This window comes from Symphalangus syndactylus, chromosome 5, assembly GCF_028878055.3.
Source record: "Symphalangus syndactylus isolate Jambi chromosome 5, NHGRI_mSymSyn1-v2.1_pri, whole genome shotgun sequence".
Classification (NCBI taxonomy): domain Eukaryota; kingdom Metazoa; phylum Chordata; class Mammalia; order Primates; family Hylobatidae; genus Symphalangus; species Symphalangus syndactylus.
In genome coordinates, this window is record NC_072427.2 from 30,590,097 (window position 1) to 30,611,201 (window position 21,105).

Below are 21,105 nucleotides of genomic sequence, written 5' to 3' on the forward strand. Positions count from 1 at the left end.
ACAGACAGACAGATAGACAGACAGACAGACTGACTGTTTTTTTGGAGAAAAATTACAGGTAGAGAATAAGAGTCTCTAATGCCTGGTAGCCCAGATAATTCTTCTAGATCTTATCCGAGACCATCAGGGCAGTTCCTCTGAGTCTGCAATAACCTTAGCATAACTTGGCTTGGAGTCTCCCCTAATAAAGATACAGTTTAGATCACAACACCCACATCCTTTCAAATACTTGGATAGCCTTCCCAAGGGTGGGTACAAACAAGCCCAGGCTGAGAAGATGTTGGCAGCTTGAAATCAGCCATGGAAGATTTGCACCATGGAAAATGGCAAACACTACAGAACAGACTTCTGTTCCCTCCCCGACAGAGAGCCCCTTGTGTAACAACAGCACACCACTGCCCCATCCCTGAGCAGAGCACTGTGTGTTGCAGCAGAGTGGGGGTGGGTGTCTTCTCCCTTGGGCTACAGAATACACATTTTTTTCCTCACCACATGGATCATTCTCAAGGATAGACCATATCTTAGGTCACACGACATGTCTTAAAACTTTAGAAAAAAATGAAATAATATCAAACATCTTCTCTGATCACAATGAAATAAAACTAGAAGTTAGTAGTAACAAGAGAAATGTTGGAAACTATACAAACACACGGAAATCAAATAATATGCTCTGGAATGACCAGTGGGTCAATGAAGAAATTAAGAAGGAAATTGAAACATTTCTTAAATGATAATGGAAACACAACATGCCAGAACCTATGGGATACGACAAAAGCAGTACTAAGAGGGACCTTTATGGCTGTAAACACCTACTTTAAAAAAGTAGAAAAGCATCAAATAAACAACCTAACAATGCGTCTTAAAGAAATAGAAAAGCAAGAGCAAAGCAAACCCAAAATTAGTAGAAGAAAAGAAATAATAAAGATCAGAGCAGAAATAAATGGAATTGAAATGAAGACAACAATCAAAAGCATCAATGAAAAGAAAAGTTGGTTTTTGGAAGAGATAAACAATGTTGACAAACTTTTAGCCTAAGTAAGACTAAGACCAAAAGAAGACCCAAGTGAAAAAATCAAAGATGAAAAAGGAAAATTACAACTGATGCCACCAAAATTCACAGGCTCACTAGTGGCTATTATAAGCAACTGTATGCAAAGAAATAGGAAAACCTACTAAAAATGGATACATTTCTAGACACATCCAGCCTGCCAATATTGAACCATGATGAAATCCAAAACCTGACCAGACCAATAAGAAATAATGAGATCGAAGCGGTAATAAAAATTCTCCCAGCAAAGAAAAGCCTTGGACCTGGTGCTTCACTGCTGAATTCTACCAAACATTTAAAGAAGAACTAATACCAACCTTCCCCAAACTATTCCAAAACTAGAGGCTTACCCAACTATTCCAAACTCATTCTACAAGGCTAGTATTACCCTGATACCGAAACCAAACGTACATCCAAAACAGAGAACTACAGGACAATATCACTGATGAATATTGATGCAAAAATCCTCCACAAAATATTAGCAAATTGAATTCATCAACACATTAAAGTTGGGGTGCAGTGTCCCAGGTTCACTCAACCCTTCCCCTTTTCCTGTGTGTGTCTACTTTGGCTGTGCTCCCTGGTGGCAGCGGTGGTGGCAATGTTGGTGTGTGGGCCTCCCAGGACAAGGGGAAAGTGAGTATGCCCTTCTCTTGCCTCCTGCCAGGTGTCTGTAGCCTGGCACCAGCTCTGGCCAGGTCTTCAAGCAAGGGATCTGGAGATGTTCTTTTCCAATTTCTAGATTGGGAAATGGAGGCAAATTCTGGGTACTAGAGTCAGAACTAAGACGAGGCTGAATCGGGAGAGTCTGGGGTCCTGAGAGGCAGAGACCTGAAACCCTCTAGATCGTGTGGGGAACTGGGTGTGTGTTCTGGCCAGTTGTTTCTCCCTGTGCCTCAATGTTCCAAGTACCCTTGGAGGGACTGAGATCCTGGGGATGCCTGAAGCCTGGCTGCATGGCCTGGCCACCCTGATGCCTTTGTGTTCTCCATGGCAGGCCAGCAAGGCCGAGGAGAATGGCTCCGACATCTTCATGCACTCCATGGTCCCACAGCTGGAGCGGCAAATGGAGACCACCCAGAGCCTGGTGGACTCCTATGTGGCCATTGTCAAGAAGACATGGGACCTCATGGTTGGTCTCATGCCCAAGACGATCATGCACCTCATGATCGACAGTGTGCATGCACCGCCTCATGGGGGCAGGAGGCTCCTGTGCCACTGGGCATGCAGGTGGCTGTGTTGGCCTGGCAGAGAGGACAACCAGCCCTATGGGACCAGGTCCAGGGAGAGGGGCACAGTCCAGACCAGAGCTGTCCCATAGAACTATAACGTGGGACTGGGCACAGTGGCCCATGCCTGTAATCCCAGCACTTTGGGAGGCCAAGGCAGAAGGATCGCTTGAGCCCAGGAGTTTGAGACCAGCATGGGCGACATAGTGAGACCTGGTCTCTACAAAAAAATTTTAAAAATAGCTGGGCCTGGTGGTGGCACGTGCCTGTAGTCCTAGCTACTCAACAGGCTAACCTTGGAGGATCACTTTGAGCCAAGGAGGTTGAGGCTGCAGTGAGCTTGCCCACTGTACTCCAGCCTGGCAACAGAGAGAGATCCTATCTCCAAAAATTAAAAACTGAGTAGACAGGTGTCCTGGTGGGATGATAGGTCCTGGGTCCCCTCCCAGATCTGTGACCTTGGGCAGATGACTTTTCTTCTGGACCTCAGTGTCCCCATCTGAGTGAGAAAAGGTGATGGGGAGGCGGGTCTTCGAGTCTAAGCAGTGTAGAAGCCACATCTGAAAAGCCATACTCGGGGCTCCAAGTCCAGCGTACAGTCCCAGCAGGACCTGGCAGGGTGGCCAGGGTGGCACAGGCATCAGGTCCCAACCTCCTTCCCTCTTTGCCCACTCACAGACCAAGGAGTTCATCTTCTCAGAGCTGCTGGCCAACCTGTACTTGCATGGGGACAAAAACATGCTGATGGAGGCACAGAGGTCATGAACACAATCAGCACACCCACGGGGGCCCGTGGACAACTCCTGGCTGCAGGTGCAGAGCATCCTAGCTGGATGCAGGTACCAGGGCTGGCCCCCATGGCCCCAAAGCCCCCCAGCCTCCGTGGCGGAGCCTGTGGGCTCTTGGAACAGGCTCCATGCCCAAGCAGGCAGACATGGTGTGCTCTGAAGTCGTCACAGAGGGCAGAGAGCTTGTGGTTTATGGTGTAGGGGCTGGGAACTTGGAGGGCGTTGTGTGTGGGGCTGGACTCTGAGGCGGCCAGAGGCCTAGGAATGTCATCCTGGGCACAACATAACTGTCGTGCAGGCTGAGTCATGCTGCCAGGGCAGGGTATCCAGTTCCCAGCCTGGGAGTGCCGAGAGCCAAATCCACTGCAGAGCAGGGGTGATAGTCAGGGTCCCACCTCTTCTATCTGTTGGCAATCCAGTGGTGATCTAGGATAAAATCTTGAGAGTCTCATACACATGGTCATCCCACAACACACCTCACAGGCCAGGCAGGAACACACAGCCCCCTTCCCTCCCTCCCAGGTACCACCATAGCTGCTGGTGTGTGACTGAAGGCAGGGTCCCTGGCCCTTGCTGAAACACTACCGCCAGCCAGCGGGCTCATGCACCTTGGCCTGTTGCTCCTAGAGGTCACCTGGGCTATTCAGCCAAGGGGACCACAGTCCCTGCTGGCCCAGCTGAGTTCCACCTAGCAAGCCCACCCACCTCCCCTGCCACAGACTCTCTCTCTTCTGCTTTTCCTAGCAGGAGGGGTCCAGGCTCACCTATGCCACCTGCAGCCCCTCGCAACCAGCTGAGGCTCCCCTCTTAGACTTATAAGTCTATGGCCAGTGGCATATGCCCTTCCTGCCTCCCCCAGAGTCCTTTCAGAGGGTCCTGGGCTTTCTGACCACCCAGAGGGGCCTCTGGCGCTCACTCCAGTCCAGCCATCCCTTTTAGCTTCACCATCCTGGGTCAAGCAGTGTTCCTTCTCTATCAGGCCTGGTGGCTGTTGGGTGGGGCTCCCCAAGGTGAGAGGTGGCCCTGGGCCAGCGGGTTGGAAGGGAGGGTGACCAGAGAAGAGGGAAGCCTGAGGGGGCTGAGCATTGGTTTGAACTGTGGGTGCACTGCCTGGGTGCCGTGGGAGAGGCCAGTGTGTGTGGGCTGGGGAGGGCCGCTGCAGCCCCCAGGCACTACCTGTGAAGCTCTGGCTCCTCCCTCCATCTTCCTCCCCTTTTCCTTCCAGCCCTCTTTTCCAGGAACCTTGCCACACCTGCACCTGCGTCCTCCCCTCCCGTGCCCTCCCACAGCTGCTGCAGCATGCCTGTGCTCTGTGCTTGCCTCACCAGCTCTCTGCTCACTTTTCTCTCTCCTGTTTTCTCTCTGCTTCTCTCCAACTGCCAGCTGATCCAGTCAGGCAAATCCATCCGGTCCTGAGAGCACCAGGCCCCACTTTGACCTCTAAACAGATCCTCCTCTTCTCGGAGGCCTCTCTTTCCAAGCCTGCCTGGGCAGGTGTCCTGGACTTGACAGTGGCTCCCCAGCCCAAAGCCAGCCCCCTTCATCTGTGACTTAGCCTGTCATAGTGGTGAGCTGACACATCTAGGTGTGACCATTGCTGAAAACTTGTGCCCCCTGTGGTATGCCGCTGCCCTGTTCTACAAATATCTATAAATACTCATATATATATATAGATATATACACACCTACACATGGCCGACCGCCTCGCCTCTAGCACTGGGAATCAGTCACCGTGCTGTCCTTGTGGAGTCTTGTGGCCCAACAAGAGGAAGGTCTCCCCTGACACTGCCCCTCCAAAATGTGCCACCTCCAGTGAGACTCCTGTCATGCCCGGCCTGTGGACAGCCAGCCCCCGCCATCCCTCCCACCCCCCACCAAGCATGGGGGTGCTGTGCAGGCAGCCGTGTGGCCTGACAGTCTCTACCAGTCCTGCTGTCCCTCGGCTGAGAAACAAACCCATTTCTGGATGACGGGGAATGTGTCCTCTGCTGGCTGTGTTCTCTGTGGAGCTCAGGGGAGGGGAAAGGCCAAGCCATTTCTAGGGTGCTGTTGGGAGGAGTGAAAAGGCCACATCCTTTCCAAGGGACACTTTTCCTGGAAAGCCCCTGGAGCTTAGCTGGCTCTTATCCTGTGAAGCTGGCTCTGGCCACTAGGGGGCAGGGCCATGAACTCAGCCTGGAGGAGCCTGCGGGGCAGCCAGCGCTAACAGGCCACCAGGTGCACTGGAGGGACAGACAGAACAGGCCACCGGGTGCAGACAGGCGAGGGAGGCAGGGGGATGGAACAGAAAATGCCTGGGGTGGATGGACGTCGGTGCCCTTGGGTGCTGGTATCTGCCTTCCTGGCCACCACTACATCAGGCTTCTGAGCCTGTTGGCTGTCAGGGCCGGACTGTGCCCTACAGGCACCACGGCAGTCCCTGTGAAATCCACCAGGTGTCACCAGGCAGCATACAGGTAACAGGCTGGAAGATCCCCAACAGTCCAGCTGGACATGCTCAGACACTCTGGGGGTCCTCGTTCAGTGGCACAAACTCCAGAACCCAGTGAGGGAAACGGGAACCCACCAGGCTGAGCAGTATGGCTAAATCCATTTACTCCAAAATGAAAAGCAAAATAAAGGGGAGTCACATCACCAGGGAGCCACAACCCCATCCCGGCCTTCTTCCTCTGTCCTATGCTATCAATAAATAAGCTTCCCAGCCACAAATAATGATTAGAACCTCCTCCCCATATGCCAGCTCCAACCTCCACTAGGTACGATACAGGGGGCGGCCCTACCTCCCGGAATATACAAAATGTTACACAGATACTATATGTACACTGGGGAAGGGGGTCCACCCCAGCAGCCCGTGCCCTCGTCTGCTCTACAGTTAGCCCCACTGTCCCGCCTCAGCTGCCTCTCTGAATAAGAAGATGGGAGCCCCCTGAGGGAAAAGTTGCTTTGGTGAGAGTAGAGAGGCCATCAGGCCTCCTCCAAACAAACCAGCTCCACCAGCCTCTGGCTCCTCAATAACAATCAGCATCATCCAGAAATTGAAGGACTCAGCCCTGGTCAAGGTGGCAAAGGGTCTGTTTTCCTCCCCCCATTAGACAGGGGTCTTGTCTTGCTACCCTAATGGTAAAGGGGTGACTGGGAAAGGGTGGTAGGAACATGGTGGGGATGGAGACTCCAGCCCCACTTCTCCAGGCTTATGCTGACAGGGGCCTGCTTTTATTTATTTTAATTTTTATCCCATGACTTATTTTTTTAATCCCATAACTTCTTTTTCATAATACTTTTTTTAAGCTTTTTTTTTTTTTTTTTTTTTTTGAGACGGAGTCTTGCTCAGTCGCCCAGGCTGGAGTGCAGTGGTGTGATCTCGGCTCACTGCAAGCTCCGCCTCCCGGGTTCACACCATTCTCCTGCCTCAGCCTCCCAAGCAGCTGGGACTACAGGCGCCCGCCACCATGCCCGGCTAAATTTTTTTTGTATTTTTAGTAGAGACAGGGCTTCACCATGTTAGACAGGATGGTCTCGATTTCCTGACCTCATGATCCACCCACCTCGGCCTCCCAAAGTGCTGGGATTACAGGCATGAGCCACCGCGTGCGGCCCTTTTTTTAAGCTTTTCATAAAACTTTTACTTTTTTTCCACAACTTTTTTTGCCACAACTTTTCCACAACCTTTTTTATCCCATAACTTTGGTTTGTGTTCTTTAAATAAACACATTTGCATAGTTACAATTTTATAAAAATAAAAACCGATTATCTCATGCCAAGCGTGCCCAGCATTTGTACAGTCTCAATACCTTTAACACCAGAGTTTTCAAGACACACAAAATTTTAAGGCAAAAACAGCACTTTGCAACAATTTAATAATTTATTACATTACAGTAGCATCACAGTAGCAGTCAATAATGCCACTTTAGGCAACAGTGTTTCAGTATTGCCATTATACATTCTGTTTATAAGAATTCATAAATTGGTAAAAGTCATTCTAAGAAAACTTGGCAAATAAAGCTTTGCACTGGAATTGGCATTTCTTTCTCTACTTTTCCTTCCCCCAGTTTCTTTCTTTTAAACTACAGTATTCATATTTTAAAATGTTTTAACTTATTTTAAAACTTAAGATAGCAGTTACATTTTTGAATAGTTCTATTCTTTTAAAATGACTAAGATAAAGTTTTAGAGAAACTATATTATGGATAGGGCTGGTTTACATTTTCACCTTTTCTAAATATCAGCTTTGGTTTTAGAACTGACTTTTTTTCATTTCTGGAAAACCTATCAGGTTTAATCAAATACTTTGAAAATGATTATATATTGCAATCTTTAAATAGGTTTTTAGTTCTTTACTTCCTACAGAAATTCAAATTTATTCAGTTGAACCCACACTTTAAAATTCTATGTTTCTGAGTAAACTCTACCCTTCTAATGTTGCCTTCTAAGCAAATTGAAAGCTGCCTTATACTGAATGAGGAAGAGAACAAATACTTGGCTGAATGAGGTATTGCAAAGGACCGCATGCACTTTGAAGAAAGACTTAAGTTATTGTCATACGATTTACATTCTATTTAATTTTTCTTAAATATATGACAAAATACCTACACAAAGAGTGGTATTTTAGTTAATATAGTATATTTATTTTCCAGACTGACATCCAGCTTAAATATGCCAGTGCGTGATTTAATCCATAGGTACCTGATGAACACATTATTGTCAGTTTGGTTACAGATGCTAAACGCTATCTGAAGATCATTCCTAGTCATTTATATTTATCAGGGTAAAAGTTGAGTGATTTGAACTATAAAAATACCTTTGAAATAATTTATCAATGTATTAGGTAAATCCAGTTTCAGAATTATAAAGAAAAACTGTTAGACCAAATAAGGTGGCTAATTAACAGTGGTATGATTTCTAGCCCGAGGGTCTAAATTGGACTTAAACTATCTTTAAACTGAGCTCAAAGAATGCAAAAGTGGCAAGTTCAGAAAATAAAAGGCCAGAACAAGACTTTAAGTCCATTTTAAACCCTCGGGCTAGAAATCGCACTACTGTTAATTAGCCACATTTGTTGGTCTAACGTTTTTTCTTTATAATTCTGAAGCTGAGTTTATCTAATACATTGATAAATTCATACAATTTGGAAGAGTCAGTTGAAGTCACAAGGACTTAATATCTGCACTCTTTCAGTGAATGCAGGCACATCTGTTATTCCATCTGTAAAATTGTATTATTGCTCTCCTATTAATGTCATATTTATAAAAGCATCACGAGGATGCCAAATGCTAAAAATGGAGATGGTCTAGTAACTAGAAATGCCCACCCCAGGGAGCGCACATACATCTCTCCCTGCATCCTAATAATGTGACGTATATTGGAACACAGACATTAGAACTTCATGAGGTTTTAGCTGTTGATTCTTTCCCAAGCATCTTAAAGTTATGATTTAGGCAACGTATGACTGAAATAATTCATTCATCATGTATAGGCACATTAACATAAATATGGCACAAAATATGCCTCTAACTGAAATCAAGAGGTATAAAAACATATTTCACTCTTTGTGAAGAACTTTGTGAGGAAACATAACTCTGTGATTGTATAGACACTTTTCCTCATAATACTTTGACATTCACAAACAGTAGATTGCATTGCGGCTTGTAAACATTTTAAATTGCATAAACTTTGCCTTGATTTTCATATGTAGTGTAATACTGTCTACTAAAACTCCTTTTTGTTTCAACTAAGTACTCTCACATATGTTGGTTTATAATAATGGTTGTTATTATTTTTAAAGTGTTTTCCATTCAAAGAAAAGAAGTAAATTCCTATGTCAGAGTAACCAATGTGGCTGACGAATAGGAATTAGCCAGAGAGGTCTAGATGGTAAAAACCAATCTTCTAGCCTCAGAGAAGCTCCATGAACATAGAGGAAAGCCAAGTGTCACACAGCTTTCCTTCACTCGAATTCATTCTTGACTAGAGCCTGTATGCCTCTTCCAGGGACATTTAAGCTCTTAAAGGATTTCTTAGGATCTTTACTAAATACATTAAGAAGAATGCCAACCAGTGCCCTTTTGTGGACTGGGACATCTATTCATGTGACTAAAACAGGTAACATGAACTCTGACTTTAAAATGTATTGTAGATATAAATGCTCTAAGCTAGAAAAGGTTTTCCACATCCACAGTCAATGATGGGAGCCTTTCATTCCTCAGAAATAATCCCTTTTTAGGTCATCAAGAAAGGGTACAACTGCTGCAGCTCATGATGCAATATCTTCAAGAGCCCAGAGCACATACAAATCCTAAGGGAACTACCATAGTACAGCACTCATTCTTGGCACCAGAACAAATGAAACACTCTATCCTGCACACACCTGCCAGAGCAGGCCACTTTCCTGTTCCGTGAGACTTAAAAAGCTCCCCAAAATGTTATTATTCCCATCCCCAATACACAGAAAATAGGAGAAAGGCTGTTTCCAGTTCTCAGCCTTTAAACAACTCTAAAGGTCAGTACTCACAGTGGCATATTACAAAGTAATAAACGACGCGCACTTGAGGGCAAACCACATATTGAGCTAATGAAGAGCTCACTGTGGTTAGGATCCAATCAAACATAATAGCAGAATAGAAGCAAATTTTATCTGAATTCTGTAATGAACATACATGCTGCAATAACATTAAAAAAGCATGGCAGCCTGTTCCAAACCAGTAAGAATAGTTTTGTGCAAATAGTGGGTCTTCATGTGTTTGAATTCTCACCACCTAAAGGCAAACTCGATATGCGTGCTAATGACCTACAATTATCAAATTAAAAACAAAAATTCTAAAGGATGCCAGAGTGAACATCAGGGAAAGACCAAGTCTCCCTTAACTTTTTACAAATAAATGTAAATGGTAAATTAGAAACACAAATAAATGTGAGTGGCTCTAACATTCAAATGGAGTAAAAGAATTGTGTAGGAGATTAACCCCATCACTTTTTGTTGTTTTAAATTTCTTGACCAGCTCTTAGATGTTGATGATATTTATCTCCCTGTTCTTGGCTGCCCGGTAAAAGAATGGCATGCAGGGTTTGCTAGGCAAGCCTGGGTGCTCCTGGGTGTCCTGCATTACAGGAAGCAGCTGCACGATCTGCTGTGCAGTGGGGTTGTCATAGGGAGAACCCTCCCTGGCCGCTCCTGGTGCAGCCTCCATGCTGTTGTCCAGGCTCACCTCATAAAAATCTTTGGAGAGAAGGAGGCGGGGGTCTGAGCACAATGCAAACCTCCCCTGCTTCTGCCTGCCCACCCCGCCTGAGGGCTCTACTCACCATCCTGCTCACCGGTAGCCCCAAGTTCCTGGGGGGCTGGGGCCCCTGGAGCGGGCTCATCAGCAGGGTTCTGGGCAGCGGTGAGGAATTTGCCATGACCTTTGTGGTTGCCCACAAGGGGCAACACCAGCTCTTGCAGCTCCAGCAGCTTCACCTGAAGGGAAGGGTGCTCAGCTCCCACCCTGGAGCCTGCGCCAGCACCCATGCCGACCCCTACCCCCGCAGAGATGTTGCACGCCCTACCTTGATCTCCTCCTTGTTCCGGGCCAGCCTGATGACATCCTCCATCTCCTGGTGCCGCGTGTTTGGCACTGCCCCCTGGCTTTCATATACGGTGAAGGACTCTCCTGCGAGAGGACACGGCTCAGACACTAGGGTCCCTCCGATGGCCCTGCAGCTCCCCGTGCCTGTGCCCTGGCCTCCCGCTCACTCATGCCATCTGTCGCTCCAGAGGGCTGGATGACTACCAGTCGGTGCGGGAGTCCTGACCTGCTCCCTTTCTGATCTGGGCCAGTTCATTCATCCTTAGGCAACCTGGTGGCCCCCTGCTCCCAGGAGATCACCATATTGATGCCGAACTTAGTGCAGACACCCGGTTGGCATAACTACCAGCTGTTCTAAAGGTCTCTTCCAACGCTTCAATCCTATGCTGCTAAAAGTCCCCCATTCCTGCTGGGGCTCTCTCCTCTTCCTCTGAGTGGTCTCCTGTACCTTCTCCAGGGAGAGCCTTGAGGCTCAACTGGGTCTCCAGCTGTTGGTTCCACTGGCTGGCAGCTTCTAGGTGCTCCTAAGGGGACAGGAAGCAGAGTGAGAAGGCACAGAAGTTGCCAGGTCATCCCCCTCGGGGCCCCGTCCTCAGCAACTCCGTCCCCTGGGTCTCCTGCAACTTTTGGCGGGCCATCTCAGCTACCGCTTTGCCCCAAGCTTCCTGCTGCTGCAGCTGGTCCACGAGCTGGGTGTGCAGCAGTAACTGCCTGTGCAGCGCCTCCTTCTCAGAGGTCAGCTGCTGATAGGTGGCCACGTACTGCTGCAGGTGACCCAGGTACTAGTCTCACTGCTGCTGCAGACTCTGAGACTCTTGGCTCTTCAGCTCCACCTGCAGGAAGACCCTGGGCATGAGGGCACGTGGTGGCTGGCTTCCAGATTCTGGGCCCATTAATAGGGTAGCGAGGGCACTGTGGGGCTCTGTCACCTGCCCAGGACCCTGGTCCCTTGCTCCAGGCCTAAGAGGCTTCCTCCCTTGCCTAGAACCCCATACCTCCCTCCCCAGCCTCAAATCTCACGTCCTTCTTCCCACCATTTAAACTGTAGGCCACAGACTGGTGGAAAAGCAGAGGGAGCCAACCACCATCTGCTAAGTGTGCTACATGCCTAATGCTTTCCATGTATTCTCCCATTCAATCCTCAGCGACTCTGCAAGGAAAATGCTAACTTCCTTTTGAAGTTACAGAAACAGAGACTAAGAGATGAACAGTAGTTGAATGGTGACCAGCGGAACCCAGGCCAGAATCCAGTTTGAATCTAAGGAGGCTTTTCTGTTTTGTTTTGGGACAGTGTCACTCTGTGGCCCAGGCTGGAGTGCAGTGGTGCAATCTCAGCTCACTGCAACCTCCACCACCTGGGCTCAAGCGATTCTCATGCCTCAGCCTCCTGAGTAGCTGAGATTACAGGCATGCGCCACCATGCCTGGCTAATTTTTTGTTGTTGTTGTAATTTTAGTAGAGGTGAGGTTTCGCTATGTTGGCCAGGCTGGTCTCAAACTCCTGACCTCAAGTGATTCTCCTGCCTCAGCCTCCCAAAGTGCTGGGATTACAGGTGCGAGTCACCGTGCCCAGATAAGCAGCCTGTTGTACCACTGTCTCTTCCCCTATGATTGGGGGGCTCCATGCCTCTAGCTGGGATGATGATGTCCAGATCTGAGAGGAGCCCAGGGCTACCCACCTCTAAAAGTCAGAGGGCAGGAAGCAAGAAACAGTCATAGGGCTGCCCTGGAGGGTGCTGGGGTCACCTGCCCCCCAGCTAGAGCTGCCTTTGGCTGGGGACCTCCCCTCCCCAGAGGCTTGTGCCCGCCTCCCAGCCCTTCTTGGATGGGGTGGAGGTTACCATCTCCTTCACCTTGTCTAGCTTCTCCTGCAGCTCCTTTACTCCCTGCTCTGAATGCACTGCGCTCTTGTTCTTGTTGTTCTGCACAGAGAGAAGTAATCAGTGGTGACCCACTGCAGCTGGAGACACCAGAACTGGGTGTCTGCCTCCCATGTCACCGGGAAGGGTGGAGACAGGTTAGAAAAAATCATCCCTTCTCCCCCACAGCCATCAGAGCCGGGCCTGATGAGCTGTAGCTCACAGGTGCCTTTAGAAGTACAATTTCATGTGAGGGCTACACTGCCCCATTTTACAGGTGGGGAAACAAAGGCCTGGAGGGACAGGGATGAGGGCAGGCTCCCCAGGTGGGGCAACCCACCAGATCCTCGAAGCCGCGCTGTGGCTCGGCCAGCTGCTTGTCGAGCTTGCGGTTCTGGGAGAGCGCGAGTCTCTCCTCCTCCTTTCACAGCCTCCCCTCCTCCTTTCGCAGCCTCCCCTCCTCCTTTCGCAGCCTCTCCTCCTCCTTTCGCAGCCTCTGCTCCTGCTTTCGCAGCCTCTCGCCCTGCTCCCGTAGCATTTCCTTTTGTTGACACAGTCTCTCCTGCTCCCGCGCCCTCTGCTCCTCCTGCTCTCGGAGCCTCTGCTTTTGTTCCTTGCTCAGGAGACTCAAGGCCTGATTGTTTTCCACCTGGGATTGGAGCTTTCCCTCCAGACCCTCCACCTCCTTCCTCAGGTGTTTGGCCTCATCCTGTAGCTGCTCCACCACAGAGGTCACTGCTGGGGGCGCCAGGGATGGGGGCTCAGCTGAGAAATGCAGCAGACAATAAGGGCCTCTGGATTCCCCACCCCCCCTACCCACCCACCCCTCAAAAAAAAAAACCCTCCTCTTGATGCACAGCTCCTCTCAGGGTTCCCAAACTTGGCCTCACTGCTAATGATGCCTCACACCCGATGGTAGCCAATTTCCAAGCCACTTTCACATAGGGAGCACTGTGGGTGGCTGACAATGGGCATTCCTTCCTCTTTGCTGATGGGGATCCTGAGGCTTATGGAGATGACAAAACTTGCCATCTCCTGGCACAGACCTCTTTCCCTCTGCCTCAAAGCCCTTCCATCCACTCACCTCCCTGGGGCATTCTAAGCCACCCCCACAGAACTCTGATGCCAGTCCTGCTCCCAGGTCACACCAGCCCCATCTTACCCATCCAGTTTTGGAATTCCGACAAGCTCCTCTCCAGCTCCTGTATCCGATGTATGTCACGCTTCTTCTCCTCCTTCAATAGGAGAGTCTGCCCAAAGCACAGAGGAAAGGGCCCTGGAGAGAGGGGCTGGTGGCTGGACAGGCTACCGTCTCCCTCTCTGCCCCCATCTCCACAAAGCCCAGACCCATGACCACCTCTGGCTGTACTATTCCCATTTTACAGATGCCCAGAAAGATCCAGTGACCTATCTAAGGTGGGGTCTGAAGGGTCAGGTCTCACCTCCACTGACATTTTCCTCATCCTCTCCTGCCACCTGGCCCTCTCTGCTTTTATACAATGAGCATACTCCTCTCTTTGTAGATGGACTTGTTTAAGTGACTCTGTCATCTGCAGGAAATGGGCACAGAAGTTAGGAAGGGCTGTCACTGGTCCTCACCTGCTCCTGGCCACCTGGGGTCATCTTCCTTCCACATCCCTCCCTCTGCAAAGCCTCACCTGTGTTACTTGGGCGTTCAGCAGCGCCCGCTCCTTTAGGGTCTGCTGTAACCGCCGCTGGAGGATCGCTTCACTGCAGCTCGAGGACTGGATGGTGAAGGGTGAGAAGTTTCGATCTGGGGAGCCCAGGCAGTGCCCCTTAAAAGGGCTAGGGCTAGGCTCAATATACAACTCGGTTAGTAAAGATCAAGGCATTTCCAAGCCCGTGGCCTGGTTATTAAAAGAACTCAGTAAAGTTGGAAGGGACAGGGAAAGAGATCGAATTTACAGCTGGCTAACAGAGGCCCAGAGAGATCAGATAATATTGCTATTGTTATTGCTGTTATTACTACCACTGTTTGCACCGTTATGGAGTGCTTCACCAGGTTCCATGCTAGCAATCCCATTTAATCCTCACAACCACCATATGAGAGTTACTAGGATTACCTCTATTCTGTAGATGAAAAACTTCGAGTGTTTGAGGTTAAGTGCTTGCCTAAGATCACTTAGACAGAGCTGGGATTTGAACACCCAGGTCTATCCTGTTCTCTAAGCCCATTTTTCTTGCTGGGGGTGGGGGCACAGATAGGAAGGGAGAAATTAATCTTTTGTTTGCTTTTTGAAAGGATGATACATTCATATAGTCCCAAACTCAGAAGGTACAGAAGGGAGGTGTCTCCCAGGCACCCTGTTACTCTCTCGTGAGTTTTTTATGAATGCTTGCAGACATGTTTTTGTATATTATCATAGTACACACACACCTTTCCTCTCTCTACAGAAATGGTAACATACTAAAAGTACTCTTCTGTACCTTCACAGAACAACTACCCAATACCCCACCTAGGACTTGGCCAAGGCCACAGCCAGGAAAGGGCAGGGCGGGCACTTGGCCTCTGAGCTCTGCATCCAGTGCTCACTCCCTACAGTGCCCCCCAACTCACCCACAGCAGCTGACTCAGCCCCAGGATGCCTCTAACAACCATACAAAACAGTAGTGAGAAATGAGCATGCTGCCTTCTGGGCAGGACACTCCATCCTGCAGAAGGAACTTTAGGCTCACTCCTCTATCTGGGAAGCCAGGCTGCCAGGGAATGGGGCAGCTGGTTGGACTCACCCTGTCCTCTTCCTGCTGCTATGTAGACACAGCACAGAGAGCCCGCTCTAATTCTTGAATACGCTGTAAGGAGTATTGCAGGCGGCCAGCCAGATCCTTGGACTCTTCTGTAATGAGAGAGGTTGAGATGGGGCCCAAAAGACTCCCCCTAAAGACCTGTCAAAGTGCCAGGTTGAAGGATGATGGGATGCCCAGATTCCCACCTTCGAAGTGTCGGGCAGCACGTTTAGTATGGTAAGGGGCGGTCTTCAAGTCTTCCTTTTCCAACGTGAGGATGTTGATTGCCTGGAATTGAATGTTTGGGAGAAAAGCCAAGCAAGTGCTGAAAGAGAAGGAAAGAAACATTCTCCAGAGGACAGGAGAAAGATCCCCACCCACCACTCACCTCTAACTGCTCCATTTGTGCTTTGTGTATTTCATTGTTTGCTTTCTTTGCCTATAGGAAGAGGAAGACAGAGCTCTTACCACAGGGAGGCAGAGATGGCACAGCAAGAGACACACCCCCAGAATGCCACCAATGCCCCAGGACAGGCCCACCCATGGGACCAGGTTATCAGGGACCCTGTGAGGATGGGGTGGAACCTGAGGGGTGAGCCTTCTTCCCCAGGCTGGGAGTGGGCAAGATGAGACTGGCACGTCTACATCTGAGTGCCCCCCAAACCCAGCAGTCATGTTGTGAGCAAAGAAACCACGTTACTTCTTCCAGCTGATGTTCCACTTCTTTCTTCTGCTGTTTGTGTGGGGAGAGTCAAATTCAGGTGACTGAGAGTGGCCCCCTCAACTCTATTCCCCAGACTAGGCAGCGGTAGGCAGGGGCCAGCAATGGATTTTAAAGGTAACATTCTCAGACCCAATGGCAACACAAACTGGTCAACTCTCCTCAAGCTCCCAAGGACAGAGGAATTGGGTCTTTGTTGGTTTTTGCCCACAGCCACAGAAAGTCTGAATCTGGATTCTCTTGAAAGGACAGTAACATAAACCTCTAGAGACGGAGTCTCAGGAAGACCCACCCTTCTGCCAGCTTGTGATTTAGAAAGGTGCCTTCATTCAACAAACATTTACTGAGCACATACGGGCCAGCTATGGTTCTTCACAGCAGATATAGGATGGAAAAGGACAGACAGGAGCCCTTGGCCCTGAGCTTTCCATTCTAGGGGCCTTTAAATCTCAGACTCTCAGAGCTAACAGAGACCTTTGATGCTCTACCTCCTCCAGAAACACGAGCCCAAGGAGGAGAGGTGGCTTGTCCAGACTCAAAGCAAATTAGGGACTGAGTCAGGGCAGAAATACAGGGCCCCTGACAACCAGTCAGGCTAGCACTTCCCTGAGAGGTGACAACCCCAGGGCGTGTGTGGCAAGGACTGGAGCAGGGGTGTCTGGAGAAGAGAGAGTCGGCAAAGAGGGCAGCAATAGAAGAGCCATGCTGCATGCTCCATGCTCTGGGGTCCCTCCAGATGAGGCCTGGATGCTCCAGCTCCCCATTTGCCCTTGGCACCAGGGGCCCCCAGCCCCTTTCTTCAGGGCCCCAAGGGGAAACTAAAGCCCAGGATTAGCGGCGTGGAATCAAGGGACCCCAATGGACTCATCAATGATTCTATGTTTTCATTGAGTTGATTGATTGTCATGGAGCTTGACTGCAGGGCTACTGCTAGTTCTTGGTACTGGCTCTGAGGCACATGCAGAGAGGAGGAGTTGGAAAAGGATTGTGGGGAGAGGTAGAGAGAACAATCATTAGGGCTGGGTGTGTGTGGGCTGTCTCAGCTGGCAGAGGGTCACCCAGCCCCCACTGTGAGAGGAGGTTGGAAGGCTGGCCTGCAGAGTCACTGCACCTCAACCCAGGGCCTCTTACTTCCAGATCTTTCAGGGTAACAGATGATGCAGGAGTAATAAAAATGAGAAATTAAAAAAAAAACTTACATGGGAAACAGTTATGTACATAGAGAAAGTATAAAAACAGCAAGGAGCCAGGCACAGTGGTTCACACTTGTGATCCCAGCAGTTCGGGAGGCTGAGGCTAGTGGATCACTTGAGGTCAGGAGTTCAAGACCAGCCTGGCCGACATGGTGAAACCTCATCTCTTCTAAAAATACAAAGATTAGCCAGGCGTGGTGGCAGGTGCCTGTAATCCCAGCTACTCGGGAGGCTAAGGCAAGAGAATCACTTGAACCCGGGAGGCAGAGGTTGTAGTGAGCCGAGATCGCATCACTCAACTCCAGTCTGGGTGACAGAGTGAGACTCTGTCTCAAAAAAAAAAAAAAAAAAAAAAAAGGCCCAGATCCCACATGCCTGCTCTGTACATTATTTCCAAATTACTTTTAAACTTTTAGGTCTCACCATTTCCAAGATGATAAAAGATGCGGGGAAGGAAAAATCCCAATCAATCAAGCAGGTGAAGAAGCAGACAGAAACAGGCTGAAAGTTAATGGCAGCAACATAAAACAAGGCAGAAGCCAAGTATCCCCCAAACCAGAGAAGCCTCAGGGCCATGCACAGCTGCAGACAGCAAGCCAGAGAGGGGTCTTGGCACTGCCTCACCTTCCACTTGTCCAATGGGGGAGCGCTACCCCATTGGAGTGGTTAAGGTTGGACACCAGCACCTTCAGAATGTCCTGAATCTACAGGAGGTGACAAGGGAAAAACAAGGACAGGGGGAAAGACAGAAGTGGCTTAGGGAGAAGCAAGAAAGTCAGGGTAGGAGGAAGATGTGGGTTCAGGAAAAGGGAACGCTGAAGAAGAGCAGAGGAGATTAAAACCATGGCCTGCGCCATTCTTCCAAATGGCCACCTGCTGCCTTTCCAGGGACAGGAACAAATAGATGGAAAAGTCCCCTGAGTGAAGCAGTCACAGAGTGGAGTCAGCTGACCAATGCAGCTCTTAATACGCTCACTGGACCCCTGTCCTCAGGCCCAGGACATGGGTGATGAATCTGGTAGAGCTCCAGACCTCCACCTCCATTAAAAAAACAGACTCCTGGGTAAGAGTTCACTTGAACTAAGGGGGCTCCAGCTAAAAAACAAGTTTGAAAGACACTGATCTTATCCAGTATCATCTTATAGAGGAGGAAACTGAGGCCCAGTGGAAGAAGTGATTTTTCTGTGGTCACCCAGCAAGCTGGTGGCAAGTTAGACCTTCTCTTGCTCCTAGTGCCTGGGCCTCTCCTCACTACACCCTGGGCCCCCTTCAGTGACTCCTAAAAGGACAGCCTTATGGCAAGTGGCTGTACTCATTAGCCTAGCTTCCCCTTGAGAGTGGGGATCAGGAAAATCAAACAGCAATGACCATTTCCTGGGTATCCTGGATGTTTACAACAGGCCACATAATAGGGGTTAACATGAAAACAACAACAATAAGGGATCTCATTTAAACTTCACAAATGGGAGTCAAACAATACTACCCTTATTTTACAGATGTGAAAAGAGAGGCCCAAAGAGCTCAAGCAACTTGCCATAAGTCAGATCCCTAGAAGATGGAGAAGCAAGATTCAAACCCAGAATTCTTAACCAGTACCCAGCAATCTCAACAATCACCCTCTACTGCCCCTTGGGCCCCCTGTCACCAGGAGCCAGGCCAGCCAAGACTCACATCCCCAGGTGAGTGGCAACCACTAGAAGTGGTTGTCTCAGGGCTACTGCCAGTTTTTTTCTTTTTTGTCTTCGCTCCTGCTGGAACAGCAGGGCTGTTCCTCTGCTGATATTCTTTTAGCTGTGGGAAAGAAGAGCAGTAATACTCATGAGAACTACCGGCCCCTACAGCCACACCCTCCTTACAGTTTTTGCAAAATACTCTTATACACCGACTGATTTAATGCCACTAACAACTGTACAAGGTGTTGTCACAATCACTTAGTGATTGAGCAGGATGGATATTATGGCTAAAAAAAAAAGTGGGGGGGAGTAATGGAACTTAAACTCAGTCTTCTGACTCCAAGCTCTGGGTTTTTGCCACGAATCAGCCGCTGCCAGGGACCAAAACCAGAGGCAGAGGTAGAAAAGTAAACATTACATAGGCAGGAACTGCACGCTGTGTGGTTTAGAGTCACACATCCTCACATGTCTGTTAGTGTGAAGAAGTGCACCAGTATCTCCCAAACTTTTATATCAATGTGTCCTCATGGCAGAAGGCAGCTTTTTTGTTAAATCTGGGAATTTATCAGAAAGAGGACAACCCAAGTCTCTTTTCAGAGAGAAGTCTGGTATACTCTTAGAAACCTATGTGAGGGTCATCCCTAAGTACATTAATGTTTTTTCTCTCTCAAGAGAATCAAGGGAAACTGATGCTTCAGAAAGATCTCCCACATTTATCCTGTGGCACTCAATGTACCCCAAGTTGAGATGATATGAGGAAGATTCAAGCTGTCAAGTTCAGTTTCCCAAGATCTATTCCACAGAAGATGAGCAAATCTCACTTCAGAGACCACTGACTGAAGGGCAGTCTGGTCCCAGAACCGTGGAGAATTAGAATATGAGGTGGAGAACTCAGAAAAAAAAGTTAAAGTCTCTCTGGAGAGTCGAAGCCTGGGAGAAAACCAAACCAAACCCATTCTCCCATCACCACCCAGAGATACTGTCAACGTTTTGAGCTCACAGGGGAAGTGGAGGCTTTTCACACTGTCCATGTCTATGTGAAGGGAGTAAGGCAGCCTGAAACCTCTTGCTCTAGGTCCCATAGTCCCCATTTCCCTTCTAGCTGGAAATTTGTGCTGTGACCAGAGGAACCAGAAATGGGGTGAGAATGCTTAGGGGACTGGGTTGTAAAATCAAAGGCCGGTCTTGCAGCAGTAATGACAGTTCCTAGGGGGATTGTGACATCACTACATTCCACTCCTCCTGGGGGTGGGGGCAATCACATCGGTGCAATGGCTGAGTTGCCAATCCATGATGGGGGAGGGGGGCATAGGGCTGGGACCCAGGTCCTTGGAGATGCCAGTCCAGAGAGCCCAGGGAGGTCGGGCTTGTGTCAGCAGGAGGGGAGAACAGAGTCTGCTCAGGGAACCCCAGGAGTCACCAGACCAAAGTCACCCAGGGATGACTGGTGATGCTGGGGGGTTGGGGCTGGGGGGCCCAGGTCCTTGGAGAGGTGAGCCCAAAGAACCCAGGGAGGTTGGGCTTGGGGTGGCAGGACGTGAGGGCTGAATAAGGAGCAGGGAGCCCCAGCAGTCACCCGCCCAAAGTCACCGCAGGGTGACTGGCGAGGGCAGAGGCTGGGCTGCTTGCTGAAGGGGCGGGGCTGACTGACAAGGCTTTGGTGGGGGGAGCCCAGAGGCACCGGCGTGGGGGGGCGAGCCTGGTGTGCCTCAGGAGTGGTATGGACTCTGGGAGTGGTCTTGTCATCGGAGGAAATCTCTGGCTAGGTTGGGGGGCCATGACCTTTTTCTTGGCTTTTTACCTTTTTCTTGGCTGCTGCCAATTTTTTCTGTCGAGTTTCTTCTAACATCATGGGGTGGGGAGGGAGGTAGGGTTGGGGCCACATCAGGGAACACCTCCAGTCACCTACCAGGCGGCTGTGTGACTGAGCCAGAGGAGGCGTAACCAGGGCCACACTAGAATGCAGAATAGGGGTATGGCCTTAATGCTCCAATCCCATTGGTCAATGAGAAAGATGAAAGGAAAAGGAGGCGTGGCCAGGCAGCAGTGTGTCCAGGGGAACCTGTGACATCACAAGGAATGCTGCCCATGCAACTGCTGTCCCCGCCCACTTGGGGAGAGGGGCGGGGCCTGCCTACTCTGGGAGAGGGGAGGGCCAGCTTTTGCTTTAAAATGTTAAAAATAAACTTTAAAAAATATATGTGTTTATACTTTACATATATGTGTGTCATTGTGTGTGTGTCTACATGTTCCTCCAGAGCTGTCTTCATTATCCAGCTTCTATG

At 49.4% G+C, this 21,105-nt stretch overlaps 2 protein-coding genes across 2 annotated transcripts; one reads left to right on the plus strand and one right to left on the minus strand.

The window, feature by feature from the left end:
- Positions 1-2,021: 2,021 nt before the first annotated feature.
- On the plus strand, positions 2,022-3,042 carry LOC129481544 (putative GED domain-containing protein DNM1P34). Its single transcript, XM_055276703.2, has 2 exons — positions 2,022-2,225; positions 2,956-3,042. Exons 1-2 carry the CDS (start codon positions 2,022-2,024, stop codon positions 3,040-3,042), a joined length of 291 nt encoding a protein of 96 aa, XP_055132678.2.
- A 6,083-nt stretch (positions 3,043-9,125) lies between these two features.
- On the minus strand, positions 9,126-20,777 carry LOC129482228 (golgin subfamily A member 6A-like). Its single transcript, XM_055277710.2, is given in 16 exon segments — positions 9,126-10,278; positions 10,365-10,518; positions 10,608-10,711; positions 11,076-11,151; positions 12,480-12,548; positions 12,826-13,250; positions 13,648-13,735; positions 13,928-14,035; positions 14,144-14,230; positions 15,237-15,343; positions 15,440-15,521; positions 15,622-15,672; positions 15,934-15,972; positions 16,823-16,903; positions 18,819-18,938; positions 20,622-20,777. Coding segments are annotated over 16 exon segments (1,890 nt in total). The 5' UTR covers positions 20,706-20,777; the 3' UTR covers positions 9,126-10,063.
- Between the last annotated feature and the right edge of the window lie 328 nt (positions 20,778-21,105).

Excerpts from the sequence above, each read along its gene's own strand:
- LOC129481544 (XM_055276703.2), top strand. The coding sequence starts at position 2,022 with ATGCCTTTGTGTTCTCCATGGCAGGCCAGCAAGGCCGAGGAGAATGGC. Across the intron at positions 2,226-2,955 it reads TGCACCTCATGATCGACAGT|ACCAAGGAGTTCATCTTCTC; the intron begins GTGCATGCACCG and ends GCCCACTCACAG.